Here is a 27,233-nt window from a genome sequence, read left to right on the forward strand (position 1 = left end):
TAAAGATTTGACTTAATTTTCTTGTAAAAGGATGGCGCTTTATGGGCTTGATTAGTTATGTACCAAGTGATGGATTTATGATTGACTACAGTTAAAAAAAAAAACTGATACAAAACTGTACCTCTTGCTTGTCCCTGGTCTTTCATGTTTTTAGTTACTCGAGAAAGTGAACGTCATGTACCGTTAAAACACATCTCTGATAAAACTCTTCATATGTTAAGCCCTACATACCCATATATATGTTTTATTTTTTATTTATTTATTTTTTTGCATTTTTTGAGCAGCTAAACAGATGCGCGTGGATGCTGTGCGATAGCCGCGGCTCGGCTGCTCGACAGAGACGCAGGCGCGTGTAACTTTAAGGAGACGTGGGCTGCGTTGCCGAGATGCAATGCCACAACATCATGCATAATGCAGGAGCTGTGGCTTAAGCCCTTGTGCACTTCCACTTCCAGGCGGCACTTAGCCAAGCAGGCTAGCGTAAACGAATGTGCAGTTTGTCATTCTAATCTCCTCCAGCTTGTGTTCTTATCGTACCTGCTATCCTTTAGATTACATCTTCTTGTATGGATGATCTTGCTAAGGTGTTACACACGCATAACTATCTCTGGAAAAAAAAACTTCCATCTAGTTTTGAGCTGGAAAAAAAATTGGCCATTTACTTTTTTAAATAAATTTATTTGTTCGTTTATTTTTTGCTAAAAACTGCTGTCAGGTACAGGATCGAAATTTGTTAAAACCTCATTAGGACAGCTTTTTTGTCTTAATTACAGCCAAATTTAATTATGATGTTGCAAATGTAAAGCTAAAAAAAGGACTAAACAAAGAAATCCATTAAAATCTAAATAAATAATAGCTAATAAATTTGCATTAAGCAAGCAATAAAATTAAAATTCAATGGGCGTTCAAGTCAAACCGGGACTTCTGATAAAATTTCTCATGACTGAAGGTTTTGACTTTCACAGAATAATTAATAATAATAATAATTTAATTATTATAAAATTTATTTAATTACATTTACAGCACAGTGAAATGATTTTTTTGCATATTCAAGTTAGGAAGCTGGGGTTAGAGTGCAGTGTCAGCCAGGTTACAGTTCTCTAGAAGTGGAGCCTTGCTCAAGGGCTCGAACAGTAGTAACTAGGCAGTGCTGGGCTTCAAGCACGGTACGGTGATGAGACTATTAGCTGCAGTAAAACATCTAAATGTTGCAAACGTTTTAAATGACCGTCCGGAACGCCTTATCCTGGCGCATCTGACTGTGGGAAGTGTACACAAAATCATTTATCCAGACTTTTTGCACATTACAGGAGCTCGACTGGGAGTTATTGCCGCACGCTATATAGTCCTGACCTCGCTCCAAACCATTTTACATGTTTGGGCCATTAAAGGAGTTCCTGGGAGGCCAGGGTTTTAAATGTGAAGCAGGCAGTCCGATCATGGCTCCGGCTTGAAGGTATCCAAGTACTAGTGAGTACATTAGTGTAGCAGGGGATTATATAGAGAAATACAGGGTGTTTTTACTTTCATAACTATGGAAGGGAATAACCAGGGACCACCCAATATGATATTAGCACGATACTTTGTTGCTGATTCGGTCTGTATTGTGTATCAATATATATATATATATATATATATATATATATATATATACGAATTGACATAAAAAAAGAATCACCATACATCATTGATTTCATTTATTTTAAAAAATAATTTATTTATTTTTAAAAAATCATATTTATTATTCATTTACAGTTACACTCAATGTTGTGGAATATCTGGAAATCAAGTCCTCATGTTACAGCACTTATAAACAGGCATTCTCACATGAACGAACCTTCTTTTTCTCTTTAAAATTGAATAAAAACACAGTAGAACTGCAGAAAGACAATGTTGGAAAAACTTTTTGACACTAGATAACCCTTCTACAAAAAAATAAAAAAATAAAATTAAAATTAAATCCTCAGAGAAAACGTTACCTCGTGAGCAATTAGAGATTCGAAGAATCGGACTTCAAGTAGGACTCCTATTTACTGTATCTAAGGAACGTTGTATATAAAAGGCACCATGTAGCTGATCGACGTAACAGATAAGGTGGAGCCATCTCGGGCTGTGTCTCTTTGTCGTTACGCCACCTACAGTAGGTTCAGCCTAGTTTTTTTTAAATGCATTTGTTAAAATAATTCTACTTTATAAACTTTGGATTTATAACTGAAGGCTTTTCCTGCTATTTTACTCATCATTCATTTGTAAATGAGATGACGTATCGTTACCTGGGTTATGTAAGGTATCGATAATTTAAAAAAAGTTTCAAGATGCAGATTTTTCCTACCGTCTCTTGGCTGACGGTTAAACTATGTATAATTAGAATCAATTTTTCCAAACTATATATTAAAAATAGACAGGAAATATCTTGATAGTGTAATCTGGCTTGTAATTTAGGACATACGATCTCAGCCATCATCTACTCAGAGTAACCTCAGTGTTACTTCCTGCTTTCTTACTCTGTGTGTGCGACAAATCCTTCAACAATGCAAACCCATGCAAGTGTAACAGTTAGTCTGCTTTGCATATGGAAAGTTCCGGTTCATACAGAGGCTATGCAAACCACCCAAGCTGACGGCTCGGCACGTTCCTGCGCCGAGAGTCGCTCCAGAAATCCAAAGCTGCTTTTGAAATGAAACGCTGACCTTTTGCTGCTTATCTTTATAACTGCGTGTGACATGTAAACTGGCAGCGTGTCCTGACAGTCTGAAGCTGTCTCGTGGATAGTTTCTGTAGCTCTGTAGCAGGCTGACGGTTCCGTGTGTATGCAAATGAGCCAGGTGCTTTACATGACGAGGAGGAGCCACGCGGCTCATCAGCATAGTGCTCGTGAATATTCTCAGACGGAGAAAACGAGAGAGAAAGTAACACCAAGCGTCGGTCCTTAAGAGTTTAGAAAGACAAAAATAAGCATACGCACTGTTTTATGAATCTCCATCTAATGGCTGTGAAATGGCACACATTTATGTAAAAGAGCAGCGAAGGCTCACGCTGATGATCTATCCCAATCTCAAGTTGATCGATAATGCATTTTGTTGGGGAGGAACTCTCTACCAGAGTCTCTTGGAGATAAACCAAACAATGCAACTTCTCTATAGTGCCATTATAGCTGCGGCTGCCTGAATGGCAAGTCGTTACACAGATCAGGATCATTTGTAACACCTGAGCTTTAATTGATTTTTCAGATGGCAGGTAAAAGGCTGGATTATTTTGCACTGGACCTCACCATCTCCTACACAATGTGTCCCTTAAATTTGACTAAACGAGCTGCAGTGGAGCTTAGTTTTTTTTTAAATCAATGAAAGTTATTTCATTAGTGATAAAGGACCAAACATACACTTTCTCAATTATAAGGAAAAAGCATTCCACTACAAACTACTGCAACAAACACACCAGCAACAACAACAACCGTTACATTATTATTATTATTATTATTATTCACCCTGGTTAACATTAATATATGAACATTATTATTATTATTATTATTATTATTATTATTATTATGAAATAAAAGCATAGTTGTTTTCACATGGTTGTTTTTTGTTTTGTAAATTATACATTCATATCTAATTATTTGATATAAATATAGTACAATTAATATTTATACATATATAAATACTTTTGGAATGTGTTATTATTATTATTATTATGTTTTAATATAATAGTTTTTCGTTTATTATTACAGTTATTTTATTTAATAGTAGTTAACAGTAATTATAATACAAATTTATTTATAACAATTTAACTTTATTTGTATAAGATTGCATACACAAAATATATATGAAAAATTATGTATATAATAATAAAAGTACACAATAATATATATATATATATATATATATATGCAGTATATATCTCATATTAATTTACAATTTACACAATAATAAATAATAATATGATTTTTATTATTGTTATTATTATTATTATTATTATTGTTCTTGTTGTTGTTATATTTTTAATTCTTAAAAGGGAAATTCGAAAGCTTGGTGTACCTTGCGTACTTAGACACAAGCTCGGTGTGTACTTTGATTGGTATGCACTCATATACACAGCTTCAAATAAAATAAGTAAAAAGTTTCCAGAAGTTTTAGGGACAACAACTTACGCGTTTTGCTAAAACGATTTGCGCTACCATTTGAGTCGGTATTAAACACAAGCTCATAATGTAGTGCAATGGTATCAGCGCTTACCTGCTACCTGACACACTTTATTTCAACACAAAAGTCAGGAACAAGTCGATAAGACAGGACTATGATTAATAAGGCTGAGCAGTGACGTTCTTATTACCTGTCGTGACAAGCAGAATTGTCATGTTATTGCTACATAGAGGGATGACGTGTTATAAAGCATTACCGTGGAACACGATACAATAGCTCTGTCTTGTCCATAGATCGTTTAATTATTACACAAAGAGGGGGTTATGAGGGCATTGCCTGCTATGTGATAGATTACAGCACAAGCACAACAGTAGTAGGGGAAAAAATCTCCTTTTTTAAAACAATAAGGTGGCGGAGAAGCTGGCAGGATGCTCGGACAATAGTCCCACCTTTTTCCTGCGACTTTCCCGCAGTTCCTTCCAGGCTACAGTGTCGGTCTGATAACAGATAAAGAGGGGATCGCCCATTTTTACCAACGTCCTGTTTTCCATCGTCTTTTCATGTTCGTCCCAATCACGTTTTCGATTGAAAGTTTTTTTTTTGTTTTTTTTTTATAAGGCTGCAGCAAAAGTGTTATATTGGTTGTATTTGAAAAGGACAACAATAAAGCTTGTCAAATATTTTGATTGACGTTGAATAAATAATGTTGTTTTTAATCTAATCGTATTAATTACTGTTATTTAAATAGCTAATATTTAAACTCATCATATACTCGCATAATAAATTGCAAATTAACTGAAATAGTGATTTTGATCTCGGCAATTAGCGTTTTGTGAAAGGAAGCAATTAATGTGTTATTCAGCGGGATGCTAACAGCGCGATAGTGAGACATTTACATGTTTCATACAGCACTGTTTACGCTGTTTGTTTGGGCAGCTCTGATTTCATGGATTCCTGCAGATCATTCTTGATGGGTAGTAATGGCTAGAAAAATTTGTAATGAATAGAAAACTTTTTTTAATAACTGGTGAAATAAAAAATATAAAAAAGTTCTCTCTGGTGTCTAGTTCAATCCTTACTAGGTCTGCCATGATAGTGAAATGTTGGCTGATGATCAAAATATGCGATTACAATAAACTACTTATCATTTTTAAAATGTGTTGAAATTTTCTTTTTACTTTATTGCATTTGTGCATTATCTGCCTTATAGTAGCGCAGTAATGTACAGTACATCCAACAATTGACAACTTTGAAAAAAAGAAAAAAATGTCTCAGATCATAGACACGGTTAATAATCTTTATAAGCTTTAAATGATTTAATTTTGATCCATTTTGACTTATGGAGAATTGCCTTTAAGACTTCAAATACATCATGCTCGATCATCTACTGTATGTACATTACTGTGCAAAAGTCTTGAAACCACATTCATTTCTTTATATTAAATTAAATTACTTTAATATGAAGCAAATGTTTTACTGTAACAGGCTGCTAAGTGCTTAAAGATACAATTTAATGATTGGTTGTTTATGTAACAACCTTAAACTCAGGTCAGCTTTGTGTTTGGCTCCGACAGTTGTTTAAACTCTAACAAATTCGTTAGTTGAATTTGCCAAAAAAAAAAAAAATAAATCCTAGTCTAATTTAAACTATAGTGACCCTGACTAGGAAGTTACTAAGGATGATTTAAATATATCATGCAACGCTGCACATTTGTGGTAATGATGCTGGTATTTGTTGTTCAACAGTTTCATATCTTGACCCCTGATTAGTCTGAATAATAAACCTCTAGCTCATGTAAATTTTCTTGTTGCATCGCCCAAGATCCCAGCCCTGAGGGACACCTTTTTTCTCAACTGAATTAAATCTGAACCTGCACCTTTTAAACTGTCCACGTCATAATCATATCCATATTTGTATATATTCCAATTAAGGTGTTTAGATTTGCTTATGTAACTACTGTACATATTTGGGTTACAAATTTGAAAATTTTAGGTCAATTGGATCAGGTAGCCAGCATCTAACGATACACATTAATCACAGCGGGGTTAATTAATGCTAATCATTGCATATGCTGTCACATTGCCTTACTGGAGGTGCATGCAAGTATTTAAGAACATACTGTAAATGTTTTATGAATTAACACTTGCAGCATGCATGTAAACCTGAATTCCATTTACCTCCGAAGTAGAAAGCTGTAGCTCAGAATTTTATCATCATGATTATTATTATTATGGACACTCTTTATGCATGTCTGACCTTTTATTCGCAACAAGCTAGCAATGAACCAGAATAAGATCAGTTCAGATTCATTTGTAGAGCACTTTTTACAATGGTAATTTTCGAAAGCAGCAGCACAGAAATAATAATTGTTGGTTATAAATTGAAAAGTGTATACATTTTTTATTTTTTTTATATCAGTTTCTCCCTAATGAGCAAGCCGGATGCATTAGTGCAAAGGAAAAACTCCCTGAGATGACATGAGGTAGAAACCTTTAAAGGAACCTGAGTCAAAAGGAAACCCATCCTCATTTGGGTGATACCTGATACCGGATATGCTGACCATAAATAAATCCCACTGTAGCTTGGTGTTATAAGGTTGAAAATGTAACTGTATAATAGAAAATTTGCATCATGTCCATTTGGGTCAAACCATAAGTAAGGTTTAATGCCCTTCTCAAAACTCTATAGTTAGTGTTATAGATGTAATAAGCGAATATGTCTGTTAATTGATCTTAATCGAATGCTACTATATATAGTAGAGATGGGGGAAAAAAGCTATTTTTAAATTACGCATGCTGGGCGGCACGGTGGCTTAATGGTTAGCACTGTCGCCTTGTACCTCCAGGGTCCGGGCTCAATTCCCACCTCAGGGTCTGTGTGCATAGAGTTTGCATGTTCTTCCCGTGCTTGGTGGGGTTTCCCCCAGGTAAAAGACCTGCAGATTAGGCTAATTGGCATCCCCATGTTGCCTGAAGTTTGTGAGTGAGTGGGTGAGTGAGTGTGTGTGCCCTGCGATGCTTTGGTACTTTGTCCAGGGTGTAACCTGCAGTCTTCCGGGACAGGACCCTGGCCCCCCCGTGACATTGTATACGGAAAAATTATTGAAAATTAATGAAAGTGAGTGAAATGTTGCCATTCCTCTATAATCCTGTAGGTGGTGCGAGCAAAACTGTGCACACAGTGGTACTGTATGAGGCAATTATTTATAAGTTTGTTTAGAAGTGTAACAAATGGTAAATAAAAATGTAAATATTATATTATATTATATTTATAAAACCATGATTATAATATTATAATATCATATTGTGTGGTTCTTGATGATTCCCGTCCCTAATCTATAGTACAGCATTCTAAATAATGGCCCTGTTTGCCACTTTGTGTGCTGTTAATGCTGTGAGCAGCCACGTTCACTTGACATCAGGGTTAAAAAAAAAAAAAAACCGTCCCAAGTTTCTGAGTTTTACACTAAGGAAGCACTTTCTTAGATTTTTTTCCCAGTCAAACATTTAAAAATACAGGTTACTACATTTTGTAAGTCCATACAGGCAGTAAGAGTTCATCTAGCAGCGGACATTTTAGCGTGCAATTTGTTTTTGTGTGGACGTTAAGTGTAGTGAGTAGTTTTATGTATGAAGCATGAAACGATTACACATCTACATAATTCTCATTACTGAAGCTTACCCTCGGTTAATCCCTGTTTACTGGACGGACACTGATAACGCCAGCTCAGATCCTGATTACAAAGGAGACACAAAGTCCGGCTCGACATCCAGAAGAGGATGCTGAATGAAAGAGACTTGGCGTTAACAAAGGATGTGTTTACACTGCAGGGGAAATAAATGACACAAAGAGCACAAACACACACTGAATCTGACGTTTACTGTTTGAAAACGTTGATTGTTTCAAGAAGAAGGTGTGTTTTACTGGCTCTAATATACAGTAAATAAAAGCAATGAGTTAATATTCTCATTTGAACAAATTATTGTTTCTTACAGGAAAAACTGCTAAATCTAACGCTAACAAACCAATCTGCACGAATGTGTCATTATTTAACACAAAAGAACATATAACACTATGTAGCGCACATTTTGTTCCTGGATAGTATGTGTTATTTCTTAATTGCTCATGTTGTTAAAGTATCGCCATTATTTTAAGTTTTCGCGACTTGGATAATAAAATTTAAAAAGAAAACTATTTTCCTTGTAAAAACAGGCAAATTTGCACATTTGTATTAACATAAGGACTGAATAAAACAACAATGGAATCAATATTTACATTTATTTATACAAAAGCTATAAAAAAAAATCTTAAGAATTAAGGAAGTTTTTATTTATTTTGGGATTTGTGACTGTAATGTAAATCACTTTGATGGTTCAGGCAAAAAATATAGGCTATGTTAACATTAACCGACACAGGTATGATTTCTAATCCTGTCTGAACACACAAATCAGATTTTTTTCAGATCAAATCTATGTCACTTTTGTAGTCTGAGATCAGATGTATTGTATATATGTGTGTGCGGTACTGTCATGTGACTTGACTGAGAACAGTCAGATTGGAATTTATGCAATTTTTTTTAACCCAGATGGCACGAACAAAAAAAGAAAAAAAAGTCAATTAAATTAACTTGCAGTTATGAATGTGAACCGTCATGATGTACAAATCTGATCAACCAAAAAAATCTGAATTGAACAATGTGACTATGTGTGTAATATAAACGATTGACTGATCGTTCATATGAACGCCTCGCATCATATTTTCATTGTATGCTTCTTGGTCCAGTATGTCCAGTATGTTTTGTAGGTTTCATAGATTTTAGCAGAGGCTGTCACAGAGTACATTTTTGTTGTCGTCTTGATAAATTGGCCAAATACTGTATAAAGCAAAATGTGTCTGGAGGATGCTTGCAGCTTCTTGATGCCATGACTGATAAATACAGATTCATGTGTTCGCCTAAGCAGCTAGAACTGTATATGCGAGATGGGGGGGGGGGCATTGATTCAGTTATGAAACGCGATTCTGTTGTGTGCTGATTCACGTATCACCTCACTGATTCTAAAATAGATTGTTTTAAAAACTATTTTCACATTTATGATAGAGAGGGTCTGTTTGATTAGCCAGCGATCAGAACTGGCTGGTTTTCAGTTTGATCGGCTGTGACCAGTGATCGGCTGATCACCCTCAAATGTAAACAATTCTGTAGTGAGCGCATAAGTTTCCAAATTGAGCAGCAGAAACGCATTTTCATGCCGTTAGATAATCAAAAATCGTGCATGTTAACAGCCTCTGATCTGCCTCTTTCTCCAACTCTGTATGCATCTCCAACCCACTCATTACACATACTTACACTAGTCTCAAAACGGGTGAAAATGAGCCAAAAATTTTTGCATTAGAACACCCGTGCTAAAAGATGCATGCACCTGTGCACTCACGGTCAAATTGAGTTTTAAGACTTTGAAGGTATTAAAGGCAGTAAAATGTCGCTGTTTCTTTATAATTCTACAGGCGGCGCACTCTGAACTATTTACACGTTTTCATCCCGTGTAGTAGGAGTGAATTATTATTTGCTAAGTTTGTTTGGAAGTATAAATGTAGCTTTTTTTAAACTCTTGTATTTTAAGTTATTTTGTATTGTTTAAATGCTGTGTAAGTAAGAAAATTTATGTTATAAGGAAGGGGATACGTTTAATTAAACAATAGATTTTTGCTTGGGGCACTGGTGGCTCAGTGGTCGGTGTTTTGTCTGCCATGCGAAAGGCCCAGGTTCTATTCCCAGCCAGTGCCCGAACCCCAACCACTGGATACAGTGCCAGTCTCAAGCACGGGAAAAATGGGAGGGTTGCGTCAGGAAGGGCATCCGGCTTAAAACCTGTGCCAAGCTTGTATGTGCAGACCAAGTGTCTGCTGATATTAGATGAGATATTAGATTAGATTTTATTTATAAAATCGAGATACTAATGGAATCGCAATTTTAATCGAATCGGCACCTAGGCATCGTGATCGTTATATCGTATCGGAGGTGACCAGTGATTTCCGTCTCTTATTCATTCAATATTAGTATAGTAACTTTAAAAAATTTATAGGTTCAGTTACTTAGCACTGACTTTATTTAAAATGATCTGGAAAAATGGGTAATTTTGAAAATTTCATTACCCAGGTCACAAAAGCAAGGTCTAAAGAGAAAAATAAGTCTTTTTCATGTACTTCAAGCACAAGCAAACTGGGAAATAAGACTTTCTGTCCAGTAAAAAAATAAATATATGACATATAACATGAATGAAGTCTCAGTAATTTGTAACAAACAGTAGTTTTCCCTCTGACAGAGGACCAAGGTCTCTCGGTACCATGACAAGCTGCATTTTCTGTCACAACTTTTAGAGCGGAGGGAATAAAAGAGGTTGATAAGGAAACGAAGGCTGTTTATGTCATTAATTCATTATTTTGATCTTATTCTTCACCTTCATCTTCAATCTCCTACATATTTATTCTATACAGGGTCGCATAGGGCCTGGAGATTATCCCAGTAGATTTAGGGCAGAAGACGGGGTACCCGTGGACAGGGTGCTAATCCATCTCAGGGCACACACACACACACACACACACTACGGGAAAGTTTGGAACACCATTTAGCCTAATTTACACGTCTGTGAAAGGAAACCAAAGTACCCAGAGGAAATCCACCCGCACACAGACAGACAGACCCGAGGCGGGAATCGAAACCCTTGGCACTGGATCTACAAGGCCACAGTGCTAACCACTTATCATTGCCAAATTGTTGGGTTATAAAAATAACTAGTAAAAAAAATACTAGAAAAGACTTTAGATGTACTGTACCGCTACTTATGGAAGTCAGTGTGTCACTGTCTAGTTTCTTGGCTTGCTAAATGACAACAACTTGCGTGTGCAGCATCCTTGGTGCGACACCAGAGCCAGAAGGTCATCGCTGTCCCTCTATCGTTTCCCTTTTGCTGAAAAACGTCTAAAAACACCTTCTGGTTTAACTTTGTCGTGGCTGGGGTGTAAATCTTTTAAAAATGTGCGTCAGGTTTTAGATCTTGTATACTGTATACAGCTCCCTTTTTATATTGTATCCAATACATCAGATGTTTCACATTCAACTATAAGTAGAATTCCAGAAGATGTACAGTGTGTATACACTTACAGATGGGAAACAGCAGGTCGTCTTATACATGGGTATAAAGCCTGACATTTCTGGTTGAGATATCATGTTACACAAACAGTGCAGCGATCAAACTGTTCTGTAGGTTGACATTTCCTGGACAGCTGCAGTGTCAGAAGTCTGAAACAATGTGGTTCGTTTTTTTAGCGATGACAGCAAAGAGGTGATTTTAAAGGGAAAAAACGCTGACAGCAGACGTTTGGAGGGTCGTCCCGAACATTGAGAGAAGCAAACACTTGGACAAGCGAGTCTTCCTTTCTCAGACTTTTCTCTAACACATCCTTAATGTGAATGTGTAGAAAGACTATTTTTTTTCCCAAATGAGGTGCTATGGTAAGTGATTACACAGTGGTTTAAAAAAATGTTTTTTTGGATTTCTTTGGTCATTATTTTAAATAGAAAAAACACACTTTCAAAACCGAACAAAGTGATCAGAAATGATAGGGATGGATTTACAGATTTAAACGCTTTTATTCAGCAAGGTGTGATCCAGCCTCACGATCGTCTCTCAAGCCAAGTTGTATGACAAGCTAGAAGACGACGCACGAAGGTTGGCGCTTGGAGCTTACAACATGTCTAACGATGTGAAATCCCATTAAATTTCTCGCTCATTAGAATTATACAACTCTCCCCGGTTCTGCTGCCATCTTCAGTTTCAGGCTCTGAGGTCTACAGAGACTTTAAAAAGATTTCAGGCGTCCTTTAGAGCAGCGTTGTTTACAGCTCCATACAACTGCTCTGTGTCTTCAGAGGGAATCTCACTAAATAGATCTACTAATTACATCCTTCTTATGAGGAAAAAAAAAAGCACTCATATTTAAGGACTAAATGATTGTTTATTCCACGTGTCGTTACAGTACGTGCACCTGAGAGTGCGAGAAGTGTGTCTGTTTTTTTTTTTTTTGCGCTATAAAAAAAGCAGGTTCTGTTGTTATTTACTGAGGATCCTGGGCGCCGTTGTATCTCTAAGCCGGCGGATTTCCCATAAATCTGGGCTGCTTGGCCCCGGCAGGGCGGTGACTGGGTCGAGAGGCGCCATTGGCGCGCTGATGAATCCCTTTAGACGTCCCAATCAATACGGCTTTATCTTCAGGCGAGCGGCGCAGACGCCCGTGTTAGTTCACCTGGGGTCCTGAAGGAGTGATCAGCGTGCTGTACATCAAAGCCCACTATCAGACAGCAGCAATCAGGAGAGAAGGCCTGATCCACTCATCTCCCGTGGCACCCGAAGACGTGTGATCTATCGCCCGTGAGCACTCACGCTGTTGAATATGTCATCTTTATCAGCTCTGATCTGTGTTTCCGGAGCCATAACCACTGTAGCTTTTTTTCACCAGTCAGTCAGGACATGAAGGCAACAGACAGCAGTGTTTATCACAGTACAGTCATAAAACAAACACTTTGTACGTTCGTAATGGAATTGTTCTGCACACTACGTACAGTAGCACCGGGTATCTCTGTTGAGAATTTTTTTTATCTGTCTAACATGCCTTCTTGAATGTGTGACCATTCGGGAAATGGCGAAATTACATCATTTGCTACTTCTACTAGAAGTGAAATGTTTTCTTTTGGCATGCATCTCAATCACAAGTAAAGTTCAAGCTAGAACTATTTAAGGTCTATCGATATATTGTGAAGCGAGATACAGGATGTGATAACAGTGTTTATATCGATGTATGTAGTTAGATGTTGCGTTACATGAGCCCTTTCCTGGCAGATGTTTGGCAATAATTATTTATCACCTTGAAATAGTTTTTAAGTAAACAATTACTTAAATAATTGAACTCTACATAAAACTCTACACAAATTCTTGACCATGTATATATAAAATTGTATACTTTTGATAATAAATAACTGCACAGGTCAATTTCGAATTGTATTTGATTAATTGTGCAACACTAATCAGTTCTGTAAACTCTAGTATGAAGAGACCGTGTTAAACTTTGTGCCGATGAAGCCCTCACAGCCTGAAAGCTCTTCTTGTATTCTGAGAGGAAAAAAAAGATATATATAAGCCGCGTCTTAATATCGATTACTTGAAATGCTACAGCACATTTGCATGCTTTAGCAGGTTCGTATGCACGCGACGTCTTAATGTCCATGACAATGGCTTGACCCGCAAACACTGGCTGCCATATGTCTCCATATTACATCCCCCAACTAAAATGAAATTTAATTAGTGAATACAATTCACATATATATATAAATATATATATATATATAAAATACAAAAAAATTTATACACACCGGTAAAGAAAAAAAGTATGATGTATATTATGTTAATATAATAGTAATACTATTCTCATATATATAAATTTAGATATAACAATAAATTTAGTATTTAAATATTTCTTTAAGTTTTTTTTTTTCAGAAAAGTGTATACATTGTTTTTGGCTGATTCTGTATATAGAGAAAAACACACACACACACACATATATATATATATATATATATTTAACTTAATAAAAAATAGTTGGTTTGGTTAATTGGTGAAATATATTTGAGTGCTCAGTCAGAACAAGTAAATTGTATCATGTAACCGTGCTAACTAAATCTGAAGGAGAATTCTCAGAGAGGGGGTTGTTTTTATTTATTATAAGCTATTTATTTAATAAGTTTTTTAATGAAAATTTAAGAAAAGGATGGCTTAGTTGTTAGCACTGCCAGGGTGCTGGTTTGATTCCCGTCTCTGTGTGCATAAAGTTTGCGTGTTCTCCCGGCGCTTGGTGAGTTTCCTTCGGGTACTCCAGTTTCCTCCAACAGTCCAGAGACATGCAGATTAGTCTCACTGGCATTCCCCAAATTGTCCATAGTGTGTGAATGAGTGTGTGTGACCTGCGATGGATTGGCACCCTGTCCAGTGTGTACCCGCCCCAGTCTCCTGGGATAGGCTCCAGGCCCCCAGCAAACCCTGTATACAGGATTAAGTGGTATAGACGATGCGTGAGTGAATAAGTAAGAAAAGGGTTTCTTTTGAGTTCAATATTGTGAATCTAAGGTAAACTGTCAATTCAATTCAATTCGATTTATTCTTTGGGTAATGTTATTTTCTATTCAAAAGCACTTATGTTTATTGTCTGATTTGTCTCAAACAGTCATGTTTCTTGCGGGTTTAAAAAATAATTAAGGTATCTAATATAATATAACATTAAATTGTCTCATATAAAATCTTTTTTTTTTTTTTTTGCTTGCCAACCTCTTGCATCACAATTTAGTTCAGTAGTTGGGGGTGTTGTCCCAATCACCTGTAAACCTAAAAGTAGATGAAGAAGTGACTTGATGAAGAATAAAGACCTTTTTTTTATTATTATTATTTTCTTCCCTTATAATTTATATTAGTCATAACCAGCTTCCACTCAAGGCTACAGGCACAATTCAAAACTGCTTTCTCAGGCATCGTAGATAGCCCTATCCGCTTCTTCTGCTTGCATGAACTCACACAACCAAGATTTGCCAGTTTCATGATGATTAATGTAAAAATGCTAGATTGACGCCCTTCCCTTCCCTCCCCCCAAGAAAGCTCAGCTGCGGGAGGCTACAGCAACATTCAAACTTGCAATCTCTGGGTGAAATTTTAGAGAATGTAATATTTAAAAGTTTATCCACATACTTCCAAAGTGAGAATAGATTCTGAATAAAAAACTGAACTATTGATTTAGTTAATTGAATCGGTTAAAGATTGATTAACTTGCACAGCTGTAGTTCATTTTGCATTTAAGACGTGGTCAGGTAGCTCCTTGGTTAAGGCATTGGTCTACTGATTGGAAGATCCAAGTTTAAACCCAAGCACCAACAAATTGGTGTATTGGGCCCTTGAGCAAGACCCTCAACCCTCAACCGCTCAGATGTATAATGAGATAAAATGGAAATCGCTCTGGATAAGGGTGTCACATGTCAAAGACGTTTAAAACTTTAAGAAAGAGGGCTTACTTTTAAGATTGTTTCTCCCATATGTCAAAGACCATCAATTTTGTTTACAGTTTGCTGGCAGGAAGTTATTTGCAAGGAGCATGGAGTTTGCATGTTTTCCGTATGCATGGTGCGTTTCCCCTGGGTACTCCGGTTTCCTTCAACGGTTGGAGGAAACCGGAGTACCCAGCAGATTAGGCTAATTGGTGTTCCCAAATTAGTTGCCCGTAATGAGTGTTTGTGTATGTGTGTGCCCTGCAATGGATTAGCACCTTATCAACGGTGTACCCACCTCGTTCCCCAAGTCTCCTGGGATAGGCTACAGACCCCTGGCATCCTGTATGCATGATTAAGTGTTATAGGCGATAAGTAAAAGGGTGTTTAAGAAAGCTAAAAGGTTTAACCGTCTGAAGAACGCTTAGAGAATAATTTTTTATTTATATCATTGTAAAAATAGGTTCTATAGGTTCCTTGTCTGAACAAAATATTAAGACCAGCAAATTTATTTAGTTTTGGTTATTGACTGGTTCCTTAGGGCTGAATACAAATGTCAAATGCCATGCTTTCAGATCTCAGAGTTCTGAACACTCTAACCTCTCTGACTCCCTACTAAGGCGTGTTGTTAAATAACAACTCGCCTCGAGTCGTAGGTTATGGTAAGTGGTATACTTGTGATGCAACATAAACGTGCGATATATAAATAAATTAGAAATTCGTCAAAGGATGGTATTTTTATGGCAGTAGAGCAACCACTTTTATTTGTTGTAAGATTGCACGCGAGCCCATGGGGCTGCTGAGAAGATCGTTCCTACTGCTTTAAAGCTCTTTGACCATAAGATCCAAAAGTAGATCATGTGCTTGTATTCACACCAGGCTAAATGACACAATCTTGACGACGTTTTCCTGCTCGTGTTAGTACGGATCATCACAATTCAGCTCACAGAGTAATAAAGATAAAGAGCCGACTAAAAAATAATTGATTTGAAGTTATTTTTATAGACGTCATTAAGGAGAGTTAAGAAGATTCGCGCAAATGAGCACGACTGGTTTATGAATTGTTTTAATTTGGTTAATAACATTAAATGCATAATTGAAAAAGAGAAGAAATTCAAATGGACACGAGGTTTTAATGCATTTCCAGTGCAGATATTTCACACAGTCCCACATAAAGGTGTAACACGAGAGGAGAGAGAGCTTTCCGATTTCCCAGGAACATGACAAGCACATAATTTATGGCTTTTTAACGTAAAGTGTAAGGAAACACAGAGAGTCCTGAAGGAGTGGCTGTTTATAGCTGCTATAATTTCTAAGAACAGGAACTAACTTGTTTCCACGACGATCCATAGCATAAACATTTGCGCCATATTATTTTATTCCTTTTTTGACTCTTTAGAAAATATAAATCAATAAAATATTAGTTGAATATATTTTTCATTTGGCAAAAAAAAAAATCTGGTGACTTTAAGCATATAGACTGGTCAGCAGTAACCTTAAAAACCTGCCTAGGGATTTAGGTTCCCAGCTCTGGCACCATGGGGTGTGGCTCCTCAGGCCCTTTGGGAGTATGCTGATGTGCCTGGCACTGTGATGTTGGCAGTGGATCCTTTGTCATATTGGCTTCTTGGGCTGATTGGCTGCTGAGCCGTGTGTGGTGTGAGTTCTGGTGCACCGGGTGTTCCCGTGCCTTCCTAACGTGGCCAGCATTTACATTGTTTTGCGATTTGTCCTGTGTTCAGTTTTTTGTGGGATCGGATCGGAGGCCTGGCCTTTGGTCCACAGGGGCATGGGTGATCTTTGGGTCAATGTTGTTCAGTTCACCTAGTGATGGTGTTAATGTTATTAACGCCTGATTTGTGTAGTATATGTTTAAAATGAAATCATTCTTGAGTAATGATAACATTTTTACATTTTTGGCTATATAGTCTGATGTTAGTCATGAGAAATTTGACTAGGAATAAAAAACAGATATAGTAGTTCCAGATATCTGAAAACATTAATCACGCCTAATTTTTCCCCTAATGTTCAGTATGATGGCACTTTTGTTGCTTTTAATGTTTTCCTTAATTGATACTATTTAAAACGGTAACATACACTCTTTAACTACACACCATTTCAATTTGTTTTTAGTCTGCTCCCGAATAGTATGCTTTACGATGAATACCTAAATAATAAGCTGAGACTTCCAAGGGTTACATCATATATTTGTGTGTGTTATAATTACTATGAAGTCAAAAATCCTTTTTGCAGTGTGTTTTAGCCACGGCACTTCCGTCGTTCGCCCATTTGGAGCTGTATTGATATTGTTCCCAGGGGCTGCGAGCCATTAAATAGTGTTAATTGGTGCAAATGCCTGATCGGATTGGCCATTGATTGTGACAGTGTCGATTATCTCTCAGATAAATGGAATCCTTTAATTTCCAGTTTCAGCCGGAGACCGGCCGTGCCTTCGGAGGCCATTAAAATCCTGTAGCAATTAAGGTATAACAGAGTAATTAGTGCCAAGATGGAGGAATGTAATTAATGTTTGTGGTATTTTTACCTTGTTATCTCAATCTCTGCAGCTTGATTTTCATAGTCGCATACATTTCTACGCATTTAATTTTTTTGTGCATTTTGTTTTTGCATATGATTTTTATATTGTTTAGTGTTTGGTGCTACTCAGCTTTTTACCTCAGTAAATGTTTTCTAGATCTGATCACTAGCTGACCGACATTGGTGTGTGTGTGTGTGTGTGTGTGTGTGTGTGTGTATTGGCGTATATTGGTGTGTGTATGACCCCAGTATTGAAAACATGTCTGTTCTGAGGGAATCAATGAGCTTTCGGAGTGTATTCTCTCTACCTGCTGACACCAGTGCCGTGCTGAAGTGGTGCAGCTCAAGAGCTCACGTCAATGGAGCTCCAAAGCGATATCGAGCTGTAAGGCTGCAGCAAAGCACCGCAATCCACACACCACTGTTAGATATATAGACAGACAAGGGATTTCCTTTATCACTGGTTTGAGTATACAAAGAACTGGTTGAGAGGTTTTGGCTCAGGAGTTTGGTCATGTAACCTTCCATCTGTCCATCCAAGTTGACATCGCTAAGCAACGTTTGGCCTGAGTGACCTATGACTTTATGCCAGTGCTCACTTTTGTATGCGAAGTAGTTACATTGCTGAGGGCCCTGATTTCTGGCAAACTACAGGCAATTTGGAAATGGCAAAAACCCACTCTTATACTACAGGCAATTTGGAAATGGCAAACAATGCATGTGTTTGCACTGGTGAGAACATGCAAACTCCATGCACATACAGTACGTCGATATTATAACACTCAAACCCTTGAGACTCAAGGTGACACTGGGAACTGCTAAGCCACCGTGCTACCCTTTAAGCCTCAAGATGTTTTTTTAAGAGCTAAAAGAATAAGTGTGAGATTTGTTTCAAGGATGTCAACAATACGTAGAGTCTAAATATCTAAATACAGCTTTTCCTCGACATACAAATTCAGGCCGTTCAAGAGGCAAGTTCTTAAGACAAGTTCTTTCATATTTCAAAACGCATTTTGTCATAGGAAATAATGTAAATGCAGATAATCTGTTCCAGCCACCCAAAAATATTACCAATACTACCAATTTTCAACACTATGGTTATACATTTGCATACAAAAACAGTCAGAAAACATTTAGAAAATACATGAAAATAAAGTAAAATATAAAATAAATAGACATTAAACTTCACTTAACCTTTGTTTTAGAAAAAAAAAAAACTGCTTTAAAAACTAAAAGTGTCTCCATTTTCTTCTTGCTGCCGTCCTTGCTAACATTCTTGGGACCCATGGTGCTATGTCTTCACTAAAACCCGTTATGTTGACTTTCAATTGACGCAAACAAGTTTGAAACGGCTCTCGGACGTACGCGAACTTAGCCGACGTTCGGTTCATCTTGCTTTGTTTGCTCGCATGCCGAAATTGTTTCGTATCGCGAGGCAAATTTAATGTTAAATTTTATTTTTTAAGGTCAAAATTAATTCGGCCAGATGTTCGTATGCAGAGTTACAATTGTACTGCAATTTTCACTTATTATAGTGTTTCCTCTGAGGTAACTACAAATTCAATTTGCATACAATTTGAATTGTTTTCAGTCACTCGGTAGAATCGTATTTATTTGACAGTCTTGGAAAAACTTCTCAGATGCTGTTGTACAGCAATATAGGACAAACAGTCATTTTTTTAGTTTGAGTTTTTCTGCCTGTTGTATGCTTCCACACCTCAGTTTATCTCACATAAACATATTTTATCGAAACAACATGGAAGTGTTTTTTGTTCAGTCTATATTCTGACCTTGCCTTCAGAGGTAAGAGAGTGATAGAAACTGAAAGTGTGCTGAAAGATGAGTAGAACGTGGCTAGCTTCTCATGATTCCATCAGGTTTTAGATAATTACACACCATACTGAAATGGAATTAATGGTTTGTAATGAGATAAACGTCCGGCGCAATATCATCATCATCAAAACAGAGGACATGCTCTGTAGAGATGGCAGTGGACAAAGAATTTAATGTTTTAAATCACCTCATAAAAGATATTAATGAAAAGATATGTAGTTAACAAAACAGAACTGAGGGAATTTAACAGTAATTTTTTTCTCCCTCGAGAAAGGAGGTCTGTTCATTTAAGAGACTGCGATGAGGTTTGTCTTTAAACTCTGCGACTTTTTAGTCAGGTGATGAGACGGATAACGATGTGAATGTTAATGATAATCAAAGTGAGAATTTGGTCCTTATTGTTAAATGATAATTCTTAGAAAAATCTCTCAGTAATGATTTTTGGTAGGACGATGAGATTATAATTGCAGGTGGGTGATTCTCTGAGAGGGGTGACTTTTTGGTCATCTATTAAGATGTGATGAACATTCAACCTTGTCACAATGATTAACCCTGTTGCAATAGGAAGAATATGACAGGGATGAATGTGACGGGTTGAAGTTTTTGTTTAATATTAATCATCACATGACATTTCGGACATCATAAAATTTGAATATGAGGGCTGTACTGGAAGTAATGCAAATGTAGGCATAACTTTATTTTTTAATTGACATAGGTCATTCAATGTCAGTTAATAATAATATATATTTTTAAAAGTAGAGAACGCTTCCTCTATACAAACTTACAGCGGCATACAAATTTAATACATTCCAGAGGCGAGTATTTAAGGCATAAATTCACATTGTGAAAGGCATTTTCCCAAAGGAAATAATGTAAAAGCAGATACAAATAATGCACCCAATATATTACCAATATTACCAGTTTCCAACACTATAATTATATTTTTGCATATAAAAACAATCAAAATAATAATAAAAAAGAGACGTAAATGAAGTAAAATATTAAATAAATAGATAATAATCTCACTTAACCTTAATTTATGATTCCTCTGGGCACCGGCTGCTTTAAAACTGAAAGTGTTTTTCTTTTCTTCTTCCTACCGTCCTTCCTAACATTCTTGCAACCCATGGTGCAATGTCTTTACTACATCTTGCACAAAATGCAAAAAAAAAAAAGAAAAAAAAAAGTAAATTCTTAAGACACTAAGAAGAGTAGGTGCACAGATGAATAAAGAAGTTTAAAGAAAGAAAATCCAGCACTGAAAGACAAAGCATGCAGAGGGAGACATTATCTAGTCAATTAAATGATAGCTTTATAATGCATTTTGTGGTTTCCTTTAATTGAAAATTCTTGGGTGGGGGCACTCATTTCTAAGAACCACACTGCTGGGTGGGTGGTGGGGGGGGTGTTATGGGGGCGTACTCATGCTAGGGGTTGAAAGACCTTCAAAAATTTATGGACTTTAGTTCAGGAAAGTAAATTATAGACAGCGTGGCAAATCAAATCTGTCCGTCATTTTGACAGATCAGAACACAGAAGGTGATTAACATAACTTTTAGCACTCCTCTGTCCATTTGGTGGCGAGTGTACTTGTATATATTAATCTATTGTCTAGTCTTGTCTAGGCTTTGTTCATATTGTTTGAGAAATCTTGTTCACTTCTCTTGTTCACTTCTCTGAACTTCTTTCACTGGTTTTACAACTTTGGCTGAAATGGCGCTGGTCATTCCAGTCTCCAGAATATGGCAGGTGGGTGGGTTTAGCCTTTAAAACAAAATTAAACCGGACAAAATCTCTGAGGCAAAGAGTAAAACCTAATGACAATGACTGCTACAGTAATCTACAAGCTGAAACTTTTGTCTGCTTCAAGAGTTTTTAATCTGTCTAAAGAATTCAATTTCAAAAATATTTGCCACTACAGTTTTAATAAAAAAAAAATGTTAGACATGTGTGGTTTTATCGGAGATCGTAAGTTCAATTCCCAGATGATGCTGTAACATCTCGCAGCCGAAGGTTTAGAGAGAGCTAATTGGCCGAGCTCTCTCAGAGGGGAGGGATGAGAGGTACTTAGTGCTCCCACATTAATCATGCGTCTACAGCCAATCAGGGGCGTCTTTGAGCTTGTGAAGCGGAAGAAGCGGATAGCACTGTCCTCCGAGTGTGTTACGCCGGCCCTACAGTGCGTGATCGAGCAGTTTAAAAAAGATGCGGTCGGGCTGGCGTCACATGGTTCGGAGGAAACACGTGATAGTCTTCGGCCCTCTTGCCTGAGTGGTAGTAGTAGCCTTAATGTGGGAGCCCCCTAGTGGCTAAGTGAAATAAGTGAAATAATTTGCCAGATTGGAACAAGAATTTTTATATTAATAATGAAATACAGGGCCAAAGGCAACACACTTGCATGATCCTGTATGGAAAAAGTTGCAAATAACAGTTAGCAATGCTGTAATTTCTGTCAGATTAAACATGATTTTTTTTAGAGTCCTATTATGTGTAAAAACAGAAGCAAATACATAGAAATATACGGTTTGTTTGGACCAAAAACTATTTCCAATGGCACATGGGCAGTTTTTAATTCGTCTTGACTGGCGAACCAGAACATTTTGGAAAGTCTACAGGAGATCAATTAATTTCTCGCAAATTGTTTGCTCATAGTTTAATTGTAATTGTCTAATTTTGTGGAATGGCTTTGTTCACAATGGCCATAGTGGTTTGGTGGCCTCCGCTGTCACTGCGGGGGGAAAAAAATCATTCATCTGCTTCGTGTGGTGTTGACAAGGAAAAATTAACCGCAGTTAGTGTCTCTGTTCATTTTTTCACTTCATGTCCTTATACAGTAAGTGCATTATCTTTAACCTTATTCTGTGCATGAATGATTAAAATAAATGAAAATTACATGCTTTTAAATATGTTATCTTTTAAAAATTAAAATTAAAATGACGGGTAATAATAGATTATGATGGATTTTTTTTTAACAACCCTGTCTGTCAAAATGGTGCATGAGCAGAAAGTCTAGCACCTCTGGCGTGGCCCTGAAGCCTCCGTCTACATGCATTTTTCTTTATATATATATATATATATATATATTGAAAGAGTATTTATACATTGATATATGTATAAATACTATTTGTTCCTATATCTTTTTAATTTAGGCTCAATATGGCTTTCAAAGCTTACAAATAAAAGTAATAGAACTCATTCTTTGGTACGCAAGCATTTGCATGTCTGCACTGGAATTCAGACACCTTTAGGCCACCCTGTTTAGTTAAAAAAAAGAGTCTTTGCTCTAATTAAATCTCTATCTGATGGGCAGTTTGTTATAGGGCTTCCTCAAAGGGGCAAATTAAAAATTACAGGTCAATTCAGGTCACAAGTAAGTAATGATTAATCCATGTTGAGACATGAAAAGTCATGAAAATTGCAACTCGTGTTCGCCTGATCAGGTTTCCCACTATAGCATACGCACTCAAAACTCCATGCCAAACACAGAACAGCATCATCATTAATAATCAAAGTATAACTGTATTATAAATGTATTAACCTCAGCTAATGGGGCAGACTGGAAGTCGAGCCGGATCAGAGCAAGTTTGCAGAGGAATGAGCTGAGCATGCAGACTCAGAGCAATCCTGTGGGATCGAGATGCAGATTCAAAAGCGGTTCTTCAAACAGTTTGACATATGAGGAGTCTTGGGAAGACAATGGTCTGTGTGACAGGCTGTGAGATGTTTGTTTTTAGTATTTGGAAGACGACGGACTCCCAGAAATCATCCAAGAAAGAGACAGAGAGAGTGAGAGTCGATGTCAAGCTTGAATCCGTGCCAGAGTTTGATAGACCGAGAAAAGAAGGTTGAGAGACAGAGAGAGAAAGACAGAGAGAGAGAGAGAAAGGGAGAATTTGTTATGAGATTAGACGTGAGATTTGGTCCAAATTTGGGCTGGACAATGTGATGTAGAAAGATGATACTGCAATAAACTATACTACATTTTTTTAAAGATATTGTGAATGTTTTAATTTATTTTTATAATGAATGAATAATGAAACAATAATAAATAGAAGCAGATGGTTTGATAATTAAAGGTAGTTTTAATTTTTTTTGTTTTAATTTTTTTGCATTTAATACTTATTTGTTAAATTCTCTTAAAAATAAAGTTTTAAAATTTCTTAAATATAAAACAGTATAATAAATAGTAGGCATGGTGATCACCAGGGACCAGCTGATGCGATATTATTGCGATACCTCTGCGACGATTTGTATTGCGATAATGTTAGTATCACGATTTTATATATATTGCAGTTGTCTTTAGATTTTAACTTAGCAAATAATTTGCTCCTACCACACAGTTTATCTGATGTGTGAATGGTTTAGAGCATGCCACCTGTAGGATTATAGAGGAATTGCAACGTTTCTCCACCTCACATACAAACATATATATATATATATATATATATGAATGAATAATCCATTATATTTTTGCCATATTGCCTATTTCTCGTCCAAATCCTGCATACATCAGTACAGAACACTCTCACACAATCTTCACTCTCTCTGTTACACACTCACACACACCCGCACACATTAGTACATGCACAGAATAAAGTAATTGGCAGATTTGCAGACACAGACAGCTGTTTATCTTCAGATTTAGGATTCGCCAGATGTGCATGCGTGTGACCTATTTGTGTGTATGTGAGTGTATACTTGTAGATGTGTAGGCAGTGTGCAAAGAGTGACCTTCATTCCTCAACGTGTTCTTTCTCGACAACATTCTACATTCTAATTGTACGTCTGAGATTTGTGTCATTCATTCACGTTTTAAACCTGGTTCTTTTTACATCATTCCTTGTTCCTTCTGTTTCTTTGGTCACCTTTGCTTAGCTGTGTTCTCCAGACCTTTTACTTAAGATCATGCTCTCATTCAGCCATGTTTTCCAGACCTGTTATTTTCCACCAGTTTTCTGATGGCCTTGTTTTTGTCATCCTTGTTGTTTTTCTCAGTCATGTTGAAGACCTCATTCTAATTAAGCTTTGTTTTCTGGACCTTGCTGGAGTTTAATCATGTCCTTGAATTTTTTTAATCCATCATTTTCAGGTCTTCTTATTGTTCTCCACTTGTTGTTTTGCTTATTCTCTTATCTCTAGGCCTTGTCCTACTGTACTTTCGCCTTTATATTATCTCTGTTGTTTTTCCATACCTTCATAGCTTCTTCTGTCCTGTTCTCAGTCCTGTTCTCCAGGCCTTGATCTTCTTTTATTGTGTTTTCCAGTCTTTATTCATGGTCAGGCCTTTTTCTCCATCCATCAAGTCCTTCTTCTTTTTCATTCACATTCTCCAGAGATCATTCCTGCTTAGCCATGTTCTCTATCCCTTGATCATCTTCCATTAAATTGTCTAATCCTGTCAATCTTGCATGGTCATGTCCTTCAGGTCTCATTCTTTTTGTTGCCATCAAGTTCTTATTTTTTTCAAGTCGTTTTTATGTCCATGTTCTTTGTCTGCTACATTCTCTAGTTATTGTTCAGCCAGGAACGACAACCTCTAAGCTCTGTTCTTCTTCTCCACCTGCTCTCCGGGGTTTGTTCTCCAGACCAAATCCTTGTCTGTCACAAACCCCCTTTTTTCTTCTCTTTCTGCCAGGACTTTAAGACCTTGGTCACGCTTAGCAGTGTTCTTCAGACCTTTTTTATGTTTCTATATAAAAAAAAAAACTTTTCCTTTAGTTGTGTGACATTTTACTTTTTGACCCTGTTCTTGTGTGGTTGTAATCACTAAACTTTTGTTCTTCTTCAGTCATGTTCACTCTTTTTTTCACTCATGCTATTCCAGACTTTTAAACTTAGTTTATGTTTTTCAGCTATATTCCAGTTAAGCCATTATTGTGTTTGTTATTCTTTATTGCTTAGTCATGTTCTTGAGGGTTTCTTTTTCTTCTGTCATGTTCTCCCATACTTTTTCTTGTTCCACCATGCTTTCCATACGTTTTCCTTTTCTCACTCATGTCCTTCTGGTCTTGTTGCTCTTCAGTTACGTTCTCAATAATTGATTCCCCATTTAACCAGCAGCAGATGGGCTATGCTTCTTGTTTCCTGAAGCTCGGGGTCAGAGTGATCTTGGAGTTCTAGAGGTCAGCTTCATCAGGACATGATGATACACAAAGGCAGCCGTGCTAATAATTGACATCTGCCAAAACTTGTAATCTTACAAGAGTCCTCAAAACAGTTCAGCAGAAATCAGATTCCTGTCAGTCAGAACAGGTCATGGAACCGATGTTAAAATGGGGCAGATGATTACAGCTAGAGTGAGGGAACGTCAGTCAAATAAAAGCCAATCTGTTGCACTAAATGTATCAGCAGATCCCGATTCCAGACAGGCCTTACTGGTGTATGTGAGATCTTTTGCTAGTTATTTGAATTTGGTATATTGAATTTATTTGTTTGTCCCGTGCATTCCATGGACGCCTGATCAGATTGAGAACCGGGGTATTTGGAGGCCAGACCAACAACCTTGCCTGCTGGACCTCGTAGGTGGGAGGCTGTAATGCATCCAATGTTCTGGTGCCTTTCTGTCGGAGACAGCATTGACTTGTTTTAACGATTTCTGCTGAACTTGCTTTTCTGTTAAATCAAACCGGATGCGCGAGCCTTTGGTATCCAAAGGCATAATTGAGCCTTGGGTGGCCATAAACCTGTAACCAGGTTACTAATATAATTATTAAATCAATATTATTCAATTCACCTAATGGTGGTCACCTTATGGCTGATCGGTATATAAACTATGTCCATGAATGTATTTATGCACACAGGCAGTGGTGTGAGACTGCAACAGAACAAACTATTTCCAAAAGTTTTTGTAGTTATGATGCTACAGGAATTGAATTAAGCATGCACTTTTTGGATTATTGCTTTTTTTCCTTCTTTATATTCATTCGTTAATTTTTATGCCTCATTTTGAACAAACCTAAATAGTTTTCATTTGGTCCAATTTAAGCTGTTAAGTGGGTTTTTTATTTTATTTGACAGATTTATCTTATATGTCACTGATGTGGGTCTGTCTCTTCATCCACAACTGTGTCTAATTGGGTCATTCGAAATAGCTTTATCAAAGCATTTTAAATCCTCTTGACTGAGGCCTGACTGCTCTTTTTTCTTCCATTTGCTTTCTTTTGGGTAACCGTTTGTTGGTGAAGAGTAGGTCATGGCGGGGTAATTAGCTCTCGTTAATTAACTTCGTTTCCCCCTCAGGAGAGCGACAATCTGTGGTGGGACGCGTTCGCTACCGAGTTCTTTGAGGAGGATGCCACGCTGACTCTCTCCTTCTGCCTCGAGGATGGACCAAAGAGATACAGTAAGAGATCAGTTCATATTATAGAACACTAATCACCTGCTGTGCACGTCCTTGGTCTGAAGGATGCAAGAGAATTTAATGGACATCCCATTCATATGAAGTAAGACCAAGTGTCAAGGCTATCAGTACTCAGGACCATGGTGTGGTACATACAGCATCACGGTGGCTGTGTACACATGATTAAATACTGTCTGGTGCAAACTGTAAGGGAAGATGAAATGCATCTAATATAATAATAATATTGTACAAAATGTAAAATGCATTAGTCGTGTTACAATTAAAGATGTTCTTGA

General features: G+C 37.0%; 1 protein-coding gene across 2 annotated transcripts in view; it reads left to right on the forward strand.

Moving 5' to 3' along the window:
• The window catches only part of ldb2a (LIM domain binding 2a), a 101,300-nt gene that overhangs the window by 4,620 nt on the left and 69,447 nt on the right, over window positions 1-27,233 (forward strand). For both annotated transcript variants that reach the window (XM_053506431.1, XM_053506432.1), the window contains exon 2: window positions 26,838-26,940. In XM_053506431.1, the coding sequence (XP_053362406.1) occupies window positions 26,838-26,940 (103 nt within the window). The remainder of the gene's footprint in view (window positions 1-26,837; window positions 26,941-27,233) is intronic.

Source organism: Clarias gariepinus, chromosome 10 (assembly GCF_024256425.1).
Source record: "Clarias gariepinus isolate MV-2021 ecotype Netherlands chromosome 10, CGAR_prim_01v2, whole genome shotgun sequence".
NCBI classification, from domain to species: domain Eukaryota; kingdom Metazoa; phylum Chordata; class Actinopteri; order Siluriformes; family Clariidae; genus Clarias; species Clarias gariepinus.